The 19,158-nt window shown below is 42.4% G+C and overlaps 1 protein-coding gene across 1 annotated transcript in view; it reads right to left on the reverse strand.

Annotated features, from left to right (window-relative positions):
• Nucleotides 1-2,813: 2,813 nt before the first annotated feature.
• LOC149441789 (uncharacterized) overlaps nucleotides 2,814-19,158 on the reverse strand; it is a 42,041-nt gene continuing 25,696 nt past the window's right edge. The window contains exon 7 of the mRNA XM_089656882.1: nucleotides 2,814-4,689. Coding sequence (XP_089513008.1) covers nucleotides 3,692-4,689 — 998 coding nt within the window. The 3' untranslated portion in view covers nucleotides 2,814-3,691. The remainder of the gene's footprint in view (nucleotides 4,690-19,158) is intronic.

A 19,158-nucleotide genomic window follows, 5' to 3' on the forward strand; every position in this document is an offset into this window, starting at 1 on the left:
CAGTGTAGCAATATTCTTGGGATGTCTGGTGTGAATCGCTCTCTTAAGGTCATGCCACAGCATTTCAATCGGGTTGAGGTCAGGACTCTGACTGGGCCACTCCAGAAGGCGTATATATATATATATATATATATATATATATATATATATATTTTTTTTTTTTTTTCTGAAAAGACTCTAGAGAATGAAATGGCAATCTTTGCAATTATTTTATGTCAAATGGAATTTCCGCAGTGGTTTTCCAAATGCAGTTGTGATGGAAAAATACACTTTAGTAATTTACAAAGAAAACCCCACTATATACACCCCATTTTTTTTTGTAAAATATGTAAGAGGATGTTACACCTTGTAAATAGATAACTATCATGCCGCACTTGTGTATGCTTGTGGGATGGCGACAAACTACAGCAGTTAAAAATCTCTATAGGTGACGCTTTCAACATTTTTACAAGTTACCTGTTTAGAGTTACAGAGGAGGTCTAGAGCTAGAATTATTGCTCTCGCTCTAACGTTCGTGGCGATACCTCACTTGTGTGCTGTGTATGTGTTTACGTATGCGTGCGTGATTTACGTGTTTGCTTCCGCACGTGAGCACGGAGAGATGGAGGGTGCTTTAAAGAAAAATGTTTCTTATTTATTTTATTTTATTTTTTTACACTGTCCTTTTATTTTTTTTTTTCACTTGTATTCCTATTACAAGGAATGTAAACATCCCTTGTAATAGAAATGTAAACATCCCTTGTAATAGAAATGTAAACATCCCTTGTAATAGAAATGTAAACATCCCTTGTAATAGAAATATGCATGAAAAGTCCTCTTTAAGAAGAGATCTGGGGTCAAAAAGTCTGCAAATCTCTCCTTTACCTTTAAAAGCAAAAGATGAAAAAACTAATTTTGAACTTTTACTTTAAAAAAGAAAAAAAAATGTTTACATCCGCCGCTGAACGAAAGTGACATCATGATTTCACTCCATTCCTCCATCATGATAGAGGCGATCAGAGAACACAGAGTCTCTCATTGCCTCCATCTTCAGCTGACCACACTGTTGGATTGTTTCTTGGGCGCACCGGTTTTACCCGTAAGCCAGAGAAACACCAACAAGCAGCAGAAGGGGGGGCGTCCCCTTCTGAGACTATGGAAAGCAATCCAGTGGCTGATGAACCACTAGGACCGCTTTCAATAAAATGCCGGCCACCAGCTGAAAACAAATGATTGAAGTTATGGTTGATATCTTCTGCCATAACCCTGGCAAACCACTTGACAACTGCAACGTTTATATATGTATTTTGGTCCTCAAGTGGAACTTTCATTAAAAATAGGTCCACTTTACTGTTACACCCTTAAAAAATAAAATTTGAAAATTGTTATACTATTTTTGCACCCTTCCAGTGTGGGTTCCTCCTCATTTCCTTCGGTTGCTTCAGGTAAAGATTATGCGTTTTATCTGGGCCGATAAACGCCCCAGAGTTTCCAGAACTACGCTTTTTGTTCATAGACTCCAGGGTGACCTTGGGGTTCCCAATGTTACTAAATATTATCAGGCAAGCCAGATCGCCCCGCTATCCATGTTGCATGCTTCCTCAGACATACCTCTCTGGGTCCTCCTGGAATTACCTAATTGCGCTCCTATTGCGATATCAACACTTCTATGGCTTCCCCCTGCCCTGCGTCCCACAACACTGAGTCCAATGTTGCTCCATGGGTTACAAGTGTGGGACTCGGTACGTTACTCCAGTGGCCTAATGTCACCTTTTTTGCCTTTGCTCCCAATCACTAACAACCCCCTCTTCCCACCAGGTTTAGATCAACCAAGGGCGTTTTCTTGGTGGGTGACCAATGGTTTTTCACAGGTACGACACTTTTTGACCTTTCGGTCTTTCCCTACCTGGAATTCTCTTCGGGAGTCACGGGATGTCCCTCCGACTAAATTTATTTGTTACCTTCAATTGCGGCATTGGCTGCTCTCATTGCGGGGCACTTCTGTCTTCCCGTACCAGAAATCTGCCTTTGAACTGCTTTGCCAGCAGCGCCCAGGGCCTTATTTCCCTTCTTTATGCAGCTTTGAATAGACGCTCGTCGCATACTTCTCTTTCATATGTCGTTCAGTGGGAGCGCGACCTGGGAGTGGCTGTGGATCCGGAGGACTGGAATAAGGCCTGGTCACTCATAGCTAAATGCTCATTTAATACGACCACACTGGAGGCGGCTTACAAGGTATTGTTTTGTTGGTATTGGGTTTCGGCTCATTTGGCACAGGCAAATCCTGCCTGCAGTGATCGATGCTTTCGGGGTTGTGGCCATCGTGGAGATGTATTGCATATCTGGTGGTCATGCCCGAGGCTGCTTCGTTTTTGGTCTCGTGTGTTCGGCCTCCTTTTCACCTTGTTCCATCTCTCCATCCACCGGGATGCTCGGTATGCTTTGCTTCATTGTCCCATTCCGGGCCTCTTGGCTCATCAGCAGAAGTTGGCTTCCTATTTGTTTTTGTCGGCCTCTAGAACAATTGCTCAGGCCTGGAAGAGCCCGTTTGTCCCTCTTCAGGGGGTGCGGGACTGTATGACCACTATGATGCTCAATGAACAGATGTCGAGTATCTGAAACGACTCCCAATGTAAATTCTTGAAAATATGGGAGCCATGGCTGCAATATACCTTTCCCACGCTCCTCCCAGCTAGTCTGGGGATGTGATGTTGTTCGGCTTTGGCGTTCTTGGATCCCTGCTCTTGGTTTGGTTATCTTTTTTCTTTCGTACTTCTCCACTTCTCCTTCCTTTCCCCCCCCTCCCCCCCTTTTCTTTTTTTTTTTCTGTTTGTTTTTGGTGTGGCAGTGGATAGCTGCCTTTAGTCTGAGTTATTCTCAGTGTTATATTTGTGTTTTGTTATTTAAGTGCCATTGATAGCCCCTGCGTGGGCGATCTTTTGCCCTTTTGGTGTTAGAGCACTGATTTCTTTAATTTTCTACTTCTTTTATGTGCAATTGATAGCCCCTGTGTGGGCGTGATTTGTTGCTCCTGTGTTAATTGTTATTAATTAATAAAAACCATTGAAATACAAAAAATAAAATTCGGAGAAAAATAGTAAACATTAAGAAAAGAAGTGAAAAGAAAAAAAAAACACTCTAGGAAGTGTGGGTGGTGTTATCTGTGGCTCAATAAACTAGATTGAAACTAGATGGGGCACATTTTTACAAGATGTCATGCACCCAGATTTCCAAGGGGTCACCACCAACACCTCCCAAAAGTGTTGGAAGCTGGGGCTGAGGCATATATTTTTCTATGCTGTTACTGTTTGGGGGGGGGGACTGATACAAAGCAACCCTTACATTTTCATGGAAGGTCCACTTCCACCTATGTTCATTCATTAAACAATTTATTGTTGAAATTTACTGTTGGATAAAATAGGGAGTGGTGTTAACCTCTCGCCACCCATGTAACTCATATGTGTGATGTCAAAGGGGATGGAACTTAATGCCCACACAACTATGGACAGCCCTGGTTTCATAGACAGCACTCAGTCTCTAGTAATGATCAGAAGCTGGCAGAATGGGCTTCCAATCATGTGACTTTTGTGACTGCAAATCATAGAAGTCAAGTGATCAGGCAGTCCTTCTTGCCAGCTCCGGCATCCCTTTAACTGGGTCTTTACACCCAACTAAAGGGATGCCGGAGCTGGCAGGAAGGGGTTGAAATAGCTCAACCATTCTTAAAGAACTGAGCATAATAAGTCCTCTTTGGTGACTGCTCTGGGGGGCGATAATCTTTCTTCCAGCGCAGCAAGCTGCAGACGTGTCTCTGACTCTGGGAGGATGCAAAGTAATAGATAAGAGGATCCAGACAACAGTTGATGCTGCTGATACTGGAAGAGAGGATGTAGGTACGATATAGAGTAAAATCATTATTCTTATTCAACTTCTTGTAATAAATTAAATAGATGACATTGACTGGACCAAAACAAAGGAGAAACACACTCAGCACAACCACGGTGAGGCGGATAGCTCGCGATCTTTTATGTGAGCGATCAAATTTTGATCTGCTGAGACTGCGGATGATTCCAATGTAACAGAAAGTTGTAATGAATAATGGCAAGAAATTATAAAGTGAGAAAACGGTGCAGAAGTAGAAAAAACCAAAAATATAATAAGCCCCAAAGTGCTGATAATCATGACACATTGTGATACCTAGCACAGGTTGAAACATGGTTTGTTGTTGTATGAGAAGAGGTACAGTGCTAGCCAGTGAGATGACCCAGATGACACCACACACCAGCCAGGCTCGGGTCACTGTGCGCCAGGGGAGAGACCGCACCGGGTAGACTATGGCCAGGAAACGGTCCACGCTGATACTTGTCATGAGCAGGACGGAGCAGTACATGTTACAGTAAAATGCTGCCATGACAAAGTGACACATTCCTTCTCCGAAGATCCAGTTAGATCCTGAGAATCTGTAGACAATATAAAAAGGCAAGACACTAACAAGGAGGACATCTGCAGCGGCGAGGTTCAGCATGTAGACCACTGCCGGCTTCCTGACCTTCATCTTCACCAGGAATATGACGATCGCCATGATATTGAGAGGAAGAGCCACAAGGAACACAACAATATAGATTGATGGGACAAGAATTACCACGCTCCAATGTCTGACTGAAATACTTAAGATGTGACTAATTGTTTCATAATTTTTATATTTATAATCTGGAAAATAAGCAAATAATATTAGCATTAATAAATAAATCAGATACATTTAACTCCAGTTTAAAAAAGAAATAAAATGAATGCTCAAATACAGTAAAGTAAAAGTAAAAAAAAAAAAGCAATAGTCACTCTGAACCCAGACCGCACTTTCCCAATTATATAAAGTATATTGATCTATGTGCCCTAAAATCAACTTTGGTGTATTTTTTGCTAAACATTTTGTGTTTTCATAAACCATTTTGCTAATATCACGTGAAAAAGTTGTAACTACCACTATTTTATTCTTTAGGGTGTCTGCTTTCAGAAAATATACAGTGTTTTCGGGGTTTTGACCTTTGTATGAAACCCCCTTCACTCACCAGATCTTCTACACCCCTCTGTAAAAGCTTCACAATCTTCCATATGTCTTACTTGTTGCTCTACCCTCATGATGGCCGCTGTGTTGTGGGTACCCCTAAAATTCTTTCTGCACAGCCAGGAAACAGCTATTTTTTACACAGACTTGCATCCAAGAGACCGTGACCAATCTGGGGGCTTAGTTTTGATGTTTTATTAAAGGAAATCAACTTGGATAGGAACATGAGGATTATGGGTACCCAGTTGGCTTGGATCAATGAAAGAGGGACACTTCCTTCCTATGCACAAAGGCAGATTCAGCTTCTTGAAAGCTGTCAGTCATGGCAAATCAGTAGTAACAGCTTTTTATGGATGAGGAGCTAGCAGCCCCTCAAAAATAATTTCTCTTGACTACATGCAGGGATGTCTTCTTTCCCCCTGTAGAGCTGCTCCCAGCTCCACATCTGCAAACACAACCAGCCCTCCTAGCTTCTCGAAAGATCTCCCAGGTCAAGGATAAAGTATTGAGCCCAGTGTTGTCCCTAGATAGCTTGCTATGTGTGGCAGTCTTTCTTCTTGTGAGTCCCAGGGAGTTCTGCTGTACTCACTCTGTCCTCCTTGCTCCCTGCTGCCCCAGATCTCTATCCCATTCACGCCTCACTGCTGAATGTATCCTTCTGAGCCAGCCCGAGCCCAGCCTGGAGGCGGGCCCCCCTAGACCTAGCAGACCCTGACCAGGCACCGACAATCTCCTCAGCACTCCATCTTCCACCTGACTCCCCTGTCAGTATGATTGTCCCATATTTATGGGCCAGTCCACCACTCTACCTGGGCCTCCAAACCTAGGATTGGCAGGACTCCTATAGGCATGCATATTAGGTCTCCACCCCTTCCGGCTCACTGACTTCTGGAAGGTTCTATAGGACTCTAGATTCAGGAGGAAGTGATAGAGCCACAACCTGTTAATGTCATCCAGCTGCCCTGCAATAACCCAATATCAATCACAGACTCACATAGTTACCATGAGTCAATGACTTTACCCAGAATACACTGCACTATTCTTGTAGTACACTAGACAATGCTAACTGTATTATGCTGAAGCACCCAATCGGCTCTACTACCTTCCCACATAATTGTCAGGTCTAAAAGGGTTTTTTTAAATGTATGCAAAAAAAATGCAAAAATGGCTCTGGCGGTGAAAGGGTTAAAGGTAATGTATGTTTTTGTGTTCAACAAGCTTTATTGGATAAAAAACAATGACACATTCAGAATCTTTCCAAAACTTATATTAATTAAAAACAATACTCTAAACAGAGAAATACAAGTATAAAGTTGTAGTATTATTTGTATGTAAATGGGAATTTCAGTTGGGACTGATAGCACCCTATACACTGACAAGGTTGGTAGGCAACAATATATCTATAGTTGATTGAAGTTTCCACCAAAAATGGACTAAAATATAAAAGAGAGGGAAAGGAGGGTTAGTGTTAAACGGGATACTTCAGGAACAGGACTGAGAGCGACCCATTGTGGGTGTAGAGGAGAACCCTGAGCTTGCTCAGTAAAAGTACAATAAAAGTGAAGAACAGGCGTCTGAGACTTTTCAGATCAGTAGAGTCTATGTGAAATGTGGAAGGCAAGTAGGCATCAACCCATTGGGTTCAGACTCTGAGGAACTTGGTCATGGTATGGTTTTGCAACGTTGTAAATTTTTGTTTATTAAAAATCTTACAAACAAACAACATAATAAAAAACACACACACACATATATATACAGTGGGGATCGAAAGTTTGGGCACCCCAGCTAAAAATTTGTATTAATGTGCATAAAGAAGCCAAGGAAAGATGGAAAAATCTCCAAAAGGCATCAAATTACAGATTAGACATTCTTATAATATGTCAACAAAAGTTAGATTTTATTTCCATTATTTACACTTTCAAAATAACAGAAAACAAAAAAATGGCGTCTGCAAAAGTTTGGGCACCCTGCAGAGTTAATATCTTGTACTGCCCCCTTTGGCAAGTATCACAGCTTGTAAACGCTTTTTGTAGCCAGCCAAGAGTCTTTCAATTCTTGTTTGAGGTATCTTTGCCCATTCTTCCTTACAAAAGTCTTCCAGTTCTTTGAGATTTCTGGGCTGTCTGTCACGCACTGCTCTTTTAAGGTCTATCCATAGATTTTCAATGATGTTGAGGTCAGGAGATTGTGAAGGCCATGGCAAAACCTTCAGTTTACGCCTCTTGATGTAATCCCCCGTGGATTTCAAGGTGTGTTTAGGATCATTATCCATTTGTAGAAGCCATCCCCTCTTTAACTTCAGCTTTTTCACAGATGGCATCAAGTTACCATCCAAAATTTGCTGAAATTTTATTGAATCCATTTTTCCTTCTACTCGTGAGATGTTCCCTGTGCCACTGGCTGCAACACAACCCCAAAGCATGATTGATCCAACCCCATGCTTAACAGTTGGACAGAGGTTCTTTTCATTAAATTCTGTGCCCCTTCTTCTCCAAACGTACCTTTGCTCATTCCGGCCAAAAAGTTCAATTTTAACCTCATCGGTCCACAGAACTTGTTTCCAAAATGCATCAAGCTTGTCTATATGTTCATTTGCAAAGTTCAAACGATGATTTTTGTGGTGAGGACGTAGAAGAGGTTTTCTTCTGATGACTCTTCCATGAAGACCATATTTGTACAAGTATCTCTTTATAGTGGAATAGTGTACCACAACTCCAGTGTCTGCCAGATTTTTCTGGAGGGATCGTGCAGTCAAACGTGGGTTTTGAATTGTTTTTCTCACAATCCTGCGAGCTGTTCTTTCTGATATTTTTCTTGGTCTTCCAGATGTTGCTCTAACTTCCACTGTTCCTGATGACTGCCATTTCTTAATTACATTCCGAACAGAGGAAATTGACATCTGAAAACGCTTTGCTATCTTCTTATAGCCTTCTCCAGCTTTGTGAGCGTCAACTATTTTCAGTTTCAGTTTTCTAGACAACTGCTTAGAAGAACCCATGGTGCTGATTGTTGGGGCAAGGTCAGATGAGTCTGGGCATTTAAAACCTTTGAGATTGACATAACCTGGTCTTCCCAGACGATGATTGAGAACAATCCATGACACTGGCAGGTCTCAGCTTTGCAAAGGGGGCAGTGCATGCTATAAATTCTACAGGGTGCCAAACTTTTTCAGACGCCATTTTTTTGTTTTCTGTTATTTTGAAAGTGTAAATGATGGAAATAAAATCTAACTTTTGTTGACATATTATAAGAATGTCTAATCTGTAATTGGATGCCTTTTGGAGATTTTTCCATCTTTCCTTGGCTTCTTTATGCACATTAATACAAATTTTTAGCTGGGGTGCCCAAACTTTCGATCCCCACTGTATATATATATACATATAAAATAAATAATTAAAAAAATAAAATTATATCTCGGGGACATGAAAGGACAGAAAAAGAAGCCACACACACAGAGACAGACAGACAGAAGCTACGGGGACATTCCTCCAAGGCCTAAACCAGGGCTGAAAAATACCAGCCCACCCAGGCGGTTCCTCTGCCAGCATGCTACCAAAATTATGTTTCAAAACATCAGAGAAAACCATCGGGTTGACCATACTTAGGCCACCCATCCGCCTGGGAAGGTAGGTTACAGACATCTCAGGGACATGAAAGGACAGAGAGAGAAGTCACGCACACAGAGACAGACAGACAGAAGCTACGGAGACCTGACATTCCTTCAAGGCCTAAAGCAGGGCTGAAAAATACCAGCCCACCCAGGCGGTTCCTCTGCCAGCATGCTACCAAAATTATGTTTTAAAACATCAGAGAAAACCATTGAGTTGACCATACTTAGGCCACCCATCCGCCTGGGAAGGTAGGTTACAGACCTCTTAATGAGGTTCAGTTTGTGCCCCCATAACAGCTGGAAGAAACAACTGTATATCTTCACATAGAGAGACACTGGCAAAACACAGACAAAGCTGACATACAGAAATACCGGGATCAGGTAAGTGTTAATCAGGTCAATCCTTTCCCTGGAAGAGGGTTTCTAATCCTTCCAGCTAGCAACCTTGGCATCGGCATCTTGTAGCCTGCTTGCCCAATTTGCAAGGCCGTAATCACCGGGACCAAATCTGATGCCTAAAACTTTAATGGGAATGTGTCTGGAAAGGTAAGTCCTTTGCCTTCCTCTCCCATTCAGAAAGGCTTATCCTTTTATATAAGTTATTACTTGTGAGCTACTAAGTGGTATTTAAATGAAATAACTATATTAAATAAATGCTAATACCTAATATTGTGGTGCATCAACACTAATACACATACCCATAAAACTGTCAAATTGATTAATAATAAATAAATTATATGTGTCGCGTGCCACCTATTGACTATAAATTAAATAAAATTGATTTCACCATATGATAATAAAGATTATGGTATACCTCCTATACCATTATTCAAACATGCTGAGAATTCCAAAAATCTAATATAAAATATTAATAAATAAAATAAATTAATATAAAGGTGCTGTAGTGCTAAAAATACATGTATTCAAAAAGCTGAATATGTATACATCAATGTGCCTAATAATCACTATATTCAAAGCGCAAATTAAGTGCAACACTAACAATATAAAAAGTGCAATTAATTTGTGCAAATAAACGAAAAATATTAAATATGTAGAAAAAAAATTAATTCATTAAAAATTAAAATATTGTGAATTAAATAAAATAAATAAAATAAAATCATATATAGTCCACTCTGTGATGGTAATCTTGCTGTGCTGAAAAATTTATACGCTCGCGACACTTATGCCAAACCGTCAAGTAAGGCTATAATAGCTTTTTTGTCATTATCTGGACACAATAATATTTTCCATACTGAGATCGTGTATGTAGATGGTGATGAATAAACTGTAGTGATAACCTTCTCCCACTCTTATCCTGATTGATCTTTGAGCCAGATGCCTCAGCATACTGTTCCATCACCGAGACCTCCTCCTCCGCCTCCTGCGTCCCGGACACGTCATCGGCATAGGCCACGATCCTCAATGTTGTAAGTTCCTCATAAACTATAACCTAGAAAACTAGGGCAAAAACTTCCCCAAAAAGGTTGTTAGGAGACTTCCGTTCCCTAGCAAATACCTACCTGGAAGCCATGAAGATGTGTGTCACTAATTTGTATTTAACCACTTGCCGCCCAGCCACCGCATATAAACGGTGGAGGGCGGCGCTCGTAGGCAAAAGCACGTTTTAAAACGGCTGCCTTCAAAACAGGTAGGGGGCGTGCGCAAGGCGCGCGCCCGCCCTACCTGTCCCGCGGGTGTCAGCAGCGGGTCTCCGCCGCCGGGTCACGGCCGGTTTATTACCGGCCGTTTTCCCATGATGAGCGGTGATCACTGACACAGAGCAGGGCTGCATTGTTTACACACAGCCCTGCTCTGTGACAGTTCGCCGACAAGCTGAAGAGGGAGAGAAGAGTTTCTCTCCCTCCATCAGCTCCCCCCCTCACTCCCCCCCGTCCAGTACACACCCCCGCCCCCTAGTAAAACACTCCCCTTACACAGCAAATTCTAAAAATGTTAACCCCTTCCTCCCCAGTGCCATTAGTACAGTGTCAGTGGTTTTTTTTCACTAATCACTGTATTGGTGTCACTGGGGATGTCAGTGACCCCAAGTCAGTTCCCCCCCCAGTGTCAAAATGTCCGCCGCAGTCCCCCAGTCCCGCCATAAGTCGCTGGTCACCGTCATATGTCGCTGATTGCCGCCATAAGTCGCTGATCGCCGCCATTATTAGTATAAATAAAAATTAAAAATCCCAGTATCTTTCCCGCCATTTGTAAACGCTATAACTTTCACGTAAACCAATTAATTTACACGTTTTTTAGCAAAGACATGTCGCAGAATGCATTTTGGCAGAAATTTATGACTAAATTTGATTTTTGCATTTTTTTTTTACTGGACATGTTTTATAGCAAAAAGTCCAAAATATTGTTTTTTTTTCCTCAAAATTGTCAGCTTTTTTTTTATAGCGCAAAAAATAAAAACTGCACAGGCGATCAAATACCACCGAAAGAAAGCTCAATTTGTGGGGAAAAATAGGATGTAAATTTCATTTATGTACCGTATTGCATGACCGCGCAATTGTCCATTAAACTAGCACAGCGCTGTATAGCAGAAAAATGGCGTAAATAGCAGTATTTATACCATAGTTTGTAGATTCTATAACTTCCACACAAAGCAATCAATATACACTTATTGGGATTATTTTTACCAAAAACATGGAGCAGAATACATTTTGGCCTAAATTTATAACCAACTTTGAGTTTACTATATATTTTTTATAGCTGAAAGTAAAAAATATTGTTTTTCTTCAACATTTTTGGCCTTTTTTTTGTTTATAGCGTGAAAAATAAAAAGTGCACAGGTGATCAAATTACACCGAAAGAAAGCTCTATTTGTGTGAAAAAAAGGACGTAAATTTTGTTTGGGTGCAGCATTGCATGACCGCGCAATTATCAGTTGAATTAGTGCAGCGCCAAGTAGCAAAAAGAGGCCAGGTCATTAAGGGGGGTAAATCCTCTGGAGGTCAAGTGTTTAAAAAACTGAAATGTCCTCAGGTTTTTCATTACAGAGAGCTTTGTAAGAGTCCTTTTGGAAGGAGACACCAACTACCATGTGCAAAAGTTGGTAAACCTTAATCTAATAACATTTTGCTTGAGGACATTCCAACCAGGTGTGCAGAAAAGATTCCTCTTTCATGCAACCATTGAAGCAAAGGACTGAAGAACAGAATTAGATATCCTCGAGGGAAACTAAGTACCAGTAAATAACAAAAGCTTGTAATTCATAGTTACATAGTTGGTAAAGTTGAGTAAAAACATCAGTCCATCCAAGTCATCCTGTGTGTGAGAGGGTGATAATCAATGTGTATGTATTTATTTCTCTACAATTTTCCATATCCCTGTATATTGCATTTGCTAAGATACCCATTTAATAGTTTTTTTTAAATTATCAGTACCCCTTGCTGACAACAGCAGTTGTGGAAGGGGGTTCCACTTCCTTACCCTTTTAACAATAAAGAACCTCCTGCATCTTCAAAGCAGCCATGTATTTTCTAAAACAATCTTAGACTGAATAGTCTTTTCCCTATTCTAGAATCTCCATTTAGATATTTGTATACTGCAATCATATTTCCTCTTAAGCATCTCCTCTCCATGGAGAATAGGTTAAATGCATATAGTTGTTCCTCATAACTAAGGTCCTCCTGTCCCCTTATCAGATTTGTTGCCCTTTTCTGAACTCTTTCCAGTTCCAGCATATCCTTCCTGAAGACTGGAGGCCAGAACTGGATGGCACACTCATGATGTGGCTGAACCAGAGTATTGTAAATTGGTAGAATTATAGTTTTATCTCTTGAGTAAATACCCTTTTAATGCATGCTAATGCTCTGCTAGCTTTACTTGCTGAAGCTTGGCATTGCATGCTATTGCTAAGAATGTGATGTACTAGAATCCCCAGATCCTTTTCCAATCAAGCTTCCCCCAGAGGTTCTCCCCCTAGAGCGCAAGTGTCAAAAACAAGGCCGTGGGCCAAAATCGGCCACCCAGGCCATTTCAGCTGGCCCTTACATGTTTCCTGTAGTTTAATTCCCCCTCCTTCTCCACCCCAAACTCCTCCACCACATATTGAACTTCTCTATGCAGCTGTGGAGAGACTCTCTGCACCCTCCTGTTTCAGCAGTCAAATAAAAGGCAGGAAAGAGGAGGACAGAACTTTCTGTGAAGCCACAGCACCCCCTCGTCTCCGCCTTCCTCCTCCAGACCCTGAACTTTCAGAGGAAAAAAATCTTTCCTGATCCCCTGAGAGGCAATCGGATATTCCCTGGATCAACTTTACCTATAAATGTTATATCCAGTTATATTCTGTGTATCCAAGAAAGAATCCAGGACTTTCCTACAGCAATCCACTGGGCTGGCCACAACCAACTCTTGAGGGAGTCTATTCCACATTCTCACAGCTCTTACTGTGAAGAAACTTTTCCGTATTTGGAGATTACATTTCTTTTCCTCCAGACGTAAAGAGTGCCCCCTTGTCCTCTGTGATGACTCTACACCAAGTTCACTATATGAACCACTGATGTATTTGTACATGGAGATCATATCCCTCTTATGTATTATACATGGAGATCATATCCCCCTTATGTATTATACATGGAGATCATATCCCCCCTTATGTATTATACATGGAGATCATATCCCCCTTATGTATTATACATGGTGATCATATCCCCCTTATGTATTATACATGGAGATCATATCCCCCCTTATGTATTATACATGGAGATCATATCCCCCTTATGTATTATACATGGAGATCATATCCCCCCCTTATGTATTATACATGGAGATCATATCCCCCCTTATGTATTATACATGGAGATCATATCCCCCTTATGTATTATACATGGAGATCATCTCCCCCCTTATGTATTATACATGGAGATCATATCCCCCTTATGTATTATACATGGAGATCATATCCCCCCCTTATGTATTATACATGGAGATCATATCCCCCTTATGTATTATACATGGTGGTGATCATATCCCCCCCTTATGTATTATACATGGAGATCATATCCCCCCTTATGTATTATACATGGAGATCATATCCCCCTTATGTATTATACATGGAGATCATATCCCCCCCTTATGTATTATACATGGAGATCATATCCCCCCTTATGTATTATACATGGAGATCATATCCCCCTTATGTATTATACATGGTGATCATATCCCCCCTTATGTATTATACATGGAGATAATATCCCCCCTTATGTAGTATACATGGAGATCATATCCCCCCTTATGTATTATACATGGAGATCATATCCCCCTTATGTATTATACATGGAGATCATATCCCCCCTTATGTATTATACATGGAGATCATATCCCCCTTATGTATTATACATGGAGATCATATCCCCCCCTTATGTATTATACATGGAGATCATATCCCCCTTATGTATTATACATGGAGATCATATCCCCCCTTATGTATTATACATGGAGATCATATCCCCCTTATGTATTATACATGGAGATCATATCCCCCTTATGTATTATACATGGAGATCATATTCCCCTTATGTATTATACATGGAGATCATATCCCCCCTTATGTATTATACATGGAGATCATATCCCCCTTATGTATTATACATGGAGATCATATCCCCCCTTATGTATTATACATGGAGATCATATCCCCCTTATGTATTATACATGGAGATCATATCCCCCCTTAATCTCCTCTTCTCAAGAGAGAATACATTCAGTTCCTCTAATCTTTCCTCATAGCTGATCTCCTCCATGCCTCGTATCAGTTTGGTTGCCCTTCTCTGTACTTTCTCCAGTTCCACAATGTTCTTTTTGTGAATTGGTGCCCAAAATGGAACTATATATTCCAGATGAGGTCTTACTAATGATCTGTAGCGGGGGAAATTATACCTCTCTCTCTGGAGTCTATACCTCTTTTAATACAAGAGAGGATGGTTCTAGCTTTAGAAACCACACCTTGGCATTGCATGCCATTATTAAGCTTGTGATCTACCAGAACTCCCAGATCCTTCTCCACCATTGACCCCCCCAGTTGTACTCCCCCTAGTATGTATGATGCATGCATATTCTAAGTTGGAGACATCCTGTAAAGATGTAATTCCACGGCACAGCTAGGTGTCATCTGCAAAGACTGAAATTGTATTTTTAATCCCAGACCCTATATCGTTATAAATATATTAAAATGTAAGGGTCCCAACACTGAACCTTGGGGTACACTACTAACAGCCCTAAACCATTCAGAGTATGAATCATTAACCACTACTCTCTGAATACCATCTTTTAGCCAGTTTTCTATCCATTTACATACAGATTTTTCCAAGCGTGTAGACTTTACCTTACACATTAGCTATGTGTGGGGAACTGTGTCAAACGCTTTTGCAAAATCCAAGTATACCACATCCACCGCCACTCCTCCGTCCAAGTATACCACGTCCACAGCCACCCCTCTGTCCAAATATACCACGTCCACAGCCACCCCTCTGTCTAAGTATACCATGTCCACAGCCACCCCTCTGTCCAGGTATAACACATCCACAGCCACCCCTCTGTCCAAGTATACCATGTCCACAGCCACCCCTCTGTCCAAGTATACCATATCCACAGCCACCCCTCTGTCCAAGTATACCACATCCACCGCCACCCCTCTGTTCAAGTATACCACATCCACCGCCACCCCTCTGTGCAAGTATACTATGTCCACAGCCACCCCTCTGTCCAAGTATACCACGTCCACCACCACCCCTCTGTCCAAGTATACCACATCCACAGCCACCCCTCTGTCCAAGTATACCATGTCCACCACCACCTCTCTGTCCAAGTATACCACATCCACCACCACCTCTCTGTCCAAGTATACCACGTCCACCACCCTCTGCTGTCCAAGGCTTTGCACACCTCCTCATAAAAAGAAATCAGATTTGTTTGTCAACTTCTGTCTTTCATGAATCCATGCTGTCTGTTGCCTAAAACATTTTTTTCCAGCAAGAACTCATCTATGTGGTCTTTTATTAAACTCTCCAGTATCTTCCCAACTATAGAAGTTAAACTAACAGGTCTATAATTACTTGGGAAAGATTTTGACTCCTTTTTAAATATAGACACCATATTGGCCTTACGCCAATCCAGTGGTACTATGCCAGTCATTAAAACGTCCCTAAAAATTATAATTATTACACAGGATTTATATGGCGCCAACAGTTTGCTCAGGGCTTTACAATATAAAGGAAGACAATACAGCAACAATACAGTTCAAAACATGAGGGTTAGGAGGGCCCTTCTCCCTGGAGCTTACAATCTAAGAGGGAGGGGCTGGTGGTACAATAATAATAACTGTGGGGGGTGTACTGGTAGGAGGAATAGAAGACTCCATTATTAGCTGAGGGCAGAATAGGCTTTCCTGAAGAGATAGGTTTTCAGAGATCACCTAAAAGTGGGCAGAGTAGGCGATAGTCTTATAGATTGGGGTAGAGAGTTCCAGAGGATGAGGAGGCTCTGGAGAAGTCCTGGAGATGAGCATGGGAGGAGGAGACAAGGGAGCTAGAGAGCAGGAAGTTGTGTGAGGAGCAGAGAGTACGGTTTGGGTGATATTTTGGAGACAAGATTGGTGATGTAATTGGGGGTGGAGTTATAAATGGCTTTATATGTTATTGTTAATGTTTTGAATTTTATTTGTTGGGCAATGGGAAGCCAGTGGAGGGATTGGCAGAGAGGGAGGGAGGACAATGAGTGGAGGCAGAGAGGGATGGCAGATATAGAATGGTTAGTAAGGTGGATGAGTCTGGCAGCAGCATTCATGATAGACTGAAGAGGGGATAGCCTGCAATGAGGTCGGCCAGTGAGGAGGGAGTTACAATAGTCAAGGCGAGATATAACAAGGCAGTGAATGAGTTGCTTAGTGGTTTCCGAGGTTAGGAACGGGCGTATCTTGGAGATGTTGCAGAGGTGAAGTCTACAAGATTTGGATAGCGATTGGATTTGGGGCTGAAAGGACAGATGGGAGTCTAGGATTACACCTAGCACCCTGGCATGAGGGGAGGGACTTATGGTTGTGTTATTGATCTTGATGGAAGAGTCAGGGGAGGGGGCACGAGCTGGAGGGAATAGGGTGAGCTCAGCTTTAGAAAGATTTAGTCTGAGGAAGTGGAGTGACATCCATGCCGATATGTCACTTAGTAGGCTAGTGATGCGAGAGGAGACTGAAGGGGTGAGGTGAGGAGGAGACTGAAGGGGTGAGGTGAGGGGTAGAAAGATAGATTTGTGTGTCATCAGCATAGAGATGGTACTTAAAGCTGTGGGAGTTTATCAAGTGACCAAGGGAGGAGGTGTAGATGGAGAAGAGAAGGGGTCCAAGGACAGAACCTTGAGGGACCCCTACAGAAAGAGGAAGTGGAGAAGAGGAAAAAGAGTTACAGGTAATGCTGAAGGAGTGCTGTGATAGGTAGGAGGAGAACCAGGAGAGAGCAGAGTCTCGGAGGCCAAGAGAGTAGAGTTTTTTGAGGAGGAGGGGATGGTCAACAGTATCAAAAGCCGCAGAGAGGTCAAGTAGTAAGAGTACGGAGCCATTGGTTTTAGCAGTTAGTAGATCATTAGTGAGTGTCAGGAATGGACTCGCCAATAGTGGTGGGACTCACCTGCCTTGTGTATTGCAGTACCAGGACTGGCCAGCGGGTGCTCTCAGCAACCAGAGTCTCACTCCTGCAGTCAGCCAAAACACCTGAGGCTGATTGCAGGAGGTGCATATAAGGAATGGACAGACTTGCAATCAGGGCCTTGGTGTATGTTTCCCATGAGCCCCTGTACCTGGTATCCTGTGTTCCTGCCTTGTTGCTGACCCTGCTTGATCCTGACCTCTGCTGACCATCTCCTGTTGAACCCCTGGCTTGCCTGACCATCCTTCTGCCTGATCCTCGGTACCACGCTGCCCGCTACCTGCTGAACCTGGCTTGTGACCCCGACCATTCTCTACTTGCTCCTCCTGTACCACGCTGCCCGCACGCTACCAACCCGGCCTGTCTGACTACGCTTACTTCACCCGACGATCCATCCATCCCGCACGGATCACCTTTAGTAAGTCTGCCTGCCTCTTCCCATCAGACTCCGTTCCTGCACTCCCCTGCCAGTACTCTCTACCACAGCCGGACGCACTCAGGGGTCGCGACCTGGTTCCAGTCTGCACCAAGTCCATCCCCACCATCAGGGGCCCTGGTGAATAGCAGGCTGGGACTTAGACCCAGCGCCCTGAGGAAATAAGTGCTGTGGGCTCGGCCTGCCTGACCGCTCCACCTCTCTAGCCCTGACTGCACTGGTACCTATTCGTTTAAGGTTTATTGCACCTGGTTGTACATATTTATGTAAGTGTTGAGTTTGATTGTTTGCACTGCGTTTATGTTTGTATACCTGAAGTCTGTGTTTCCCTGTGTCGGTCCACACACCTCTGGTCATACCTGGAGCCCTGACATTGAGTTTTAGTAGGGCAGTTTCAGTGGAGTGTAGTGAGCGAAAGACAAACTGTAGAGGGTCAAGAAGGTTGTTGTCGGTGAGGTAGGAGCTCAGGCGATTGTAGACTAAGCGTTCTAAGAGTTTAGAGGTAAACAGGAGCAGGGAGATGGGTCTTCAGTTGTTCAGGTTGATGGGGACCAGTGAGAGCTTGTTAAGTATGGGAGTGATGTGCGCATGCTTTAGAGGGGTGAGGAAGGCACCATTAGAGAGGGAGAGATTGAAGATGTGAGTGACGGAGCATAGGATGGAAGAAGAGAGTGACCGTAGTAGTTGAGAGGGGACAGGATCCAGGGTGCAGGTGGTGAGATGGGCTTCTGAGAAAACTTTAGTGACCTCTTCGGTAGTAGAAGGTCAAAAGAGGAAAGTGTTGAGGGAGGTTTAGTATAGGGTATGCTAAGTGGGATGGATGTCTGTGCAGTGGAGATGCCCCTACGAATTGCGTCGATCTTGTTTTTGAAATGATTTGCAATCTCGTAAGCAGTGAGTGAGTTACTGGGTGGAGGTGGAGGTGGAGAAAGTAGAGAGTTTAAAGTAGAGAAGAGACGATGAGGACTGAATGACAAGGTATTACTAAAAGTGACAAAGTAAGCTTTATCTGTCTCAAAAAAATGCTAAAAAATTCATATGGGTACAGTGTTGCATGACCGCGCAATTGTCATTCAAAGTGTGATAGTGCTGAAAATTGGCCTGGACAGGAAGGGGGTGAAAGTGTCCGGACTGGAAGGGGGTGAAAGTGTCCGGACAATAAGTGGTTAAATCACATTTACTTTTAACATTCGAGTTTGGAAACAAATGAAAAGCACATACAATTTTAGAAATTTGTTCATTCAAGAAAAAAATGTCCATCCTGCTCCTAAATCACTGCAGTCACAACGAATGTCAAGTTTGATCCAACTAAAGATTAACAAATATAACCAACTTCCTTAAAACTAAACATTTAGAACAAAATTCTACTATTCTACTAGTGCCCACCCAGTTTAATCATCATAACATTAGGTGATGCAGA

This window comes from Staurois parvus, unplaced genomic scaffold (assembly GCF_062004578.1).
Source record: "Staurois parvus isolate SC_StPar_1 unplaced genomic scaffold, SC_StPar_1.0 ptg000947l, whole genome shotgun sequence".
Lineage (NCBI taxonomy): Eukaryota > Metazoa > Chordata > Amphibia > Anura > Ranidae > Staurois > Staurois parvus.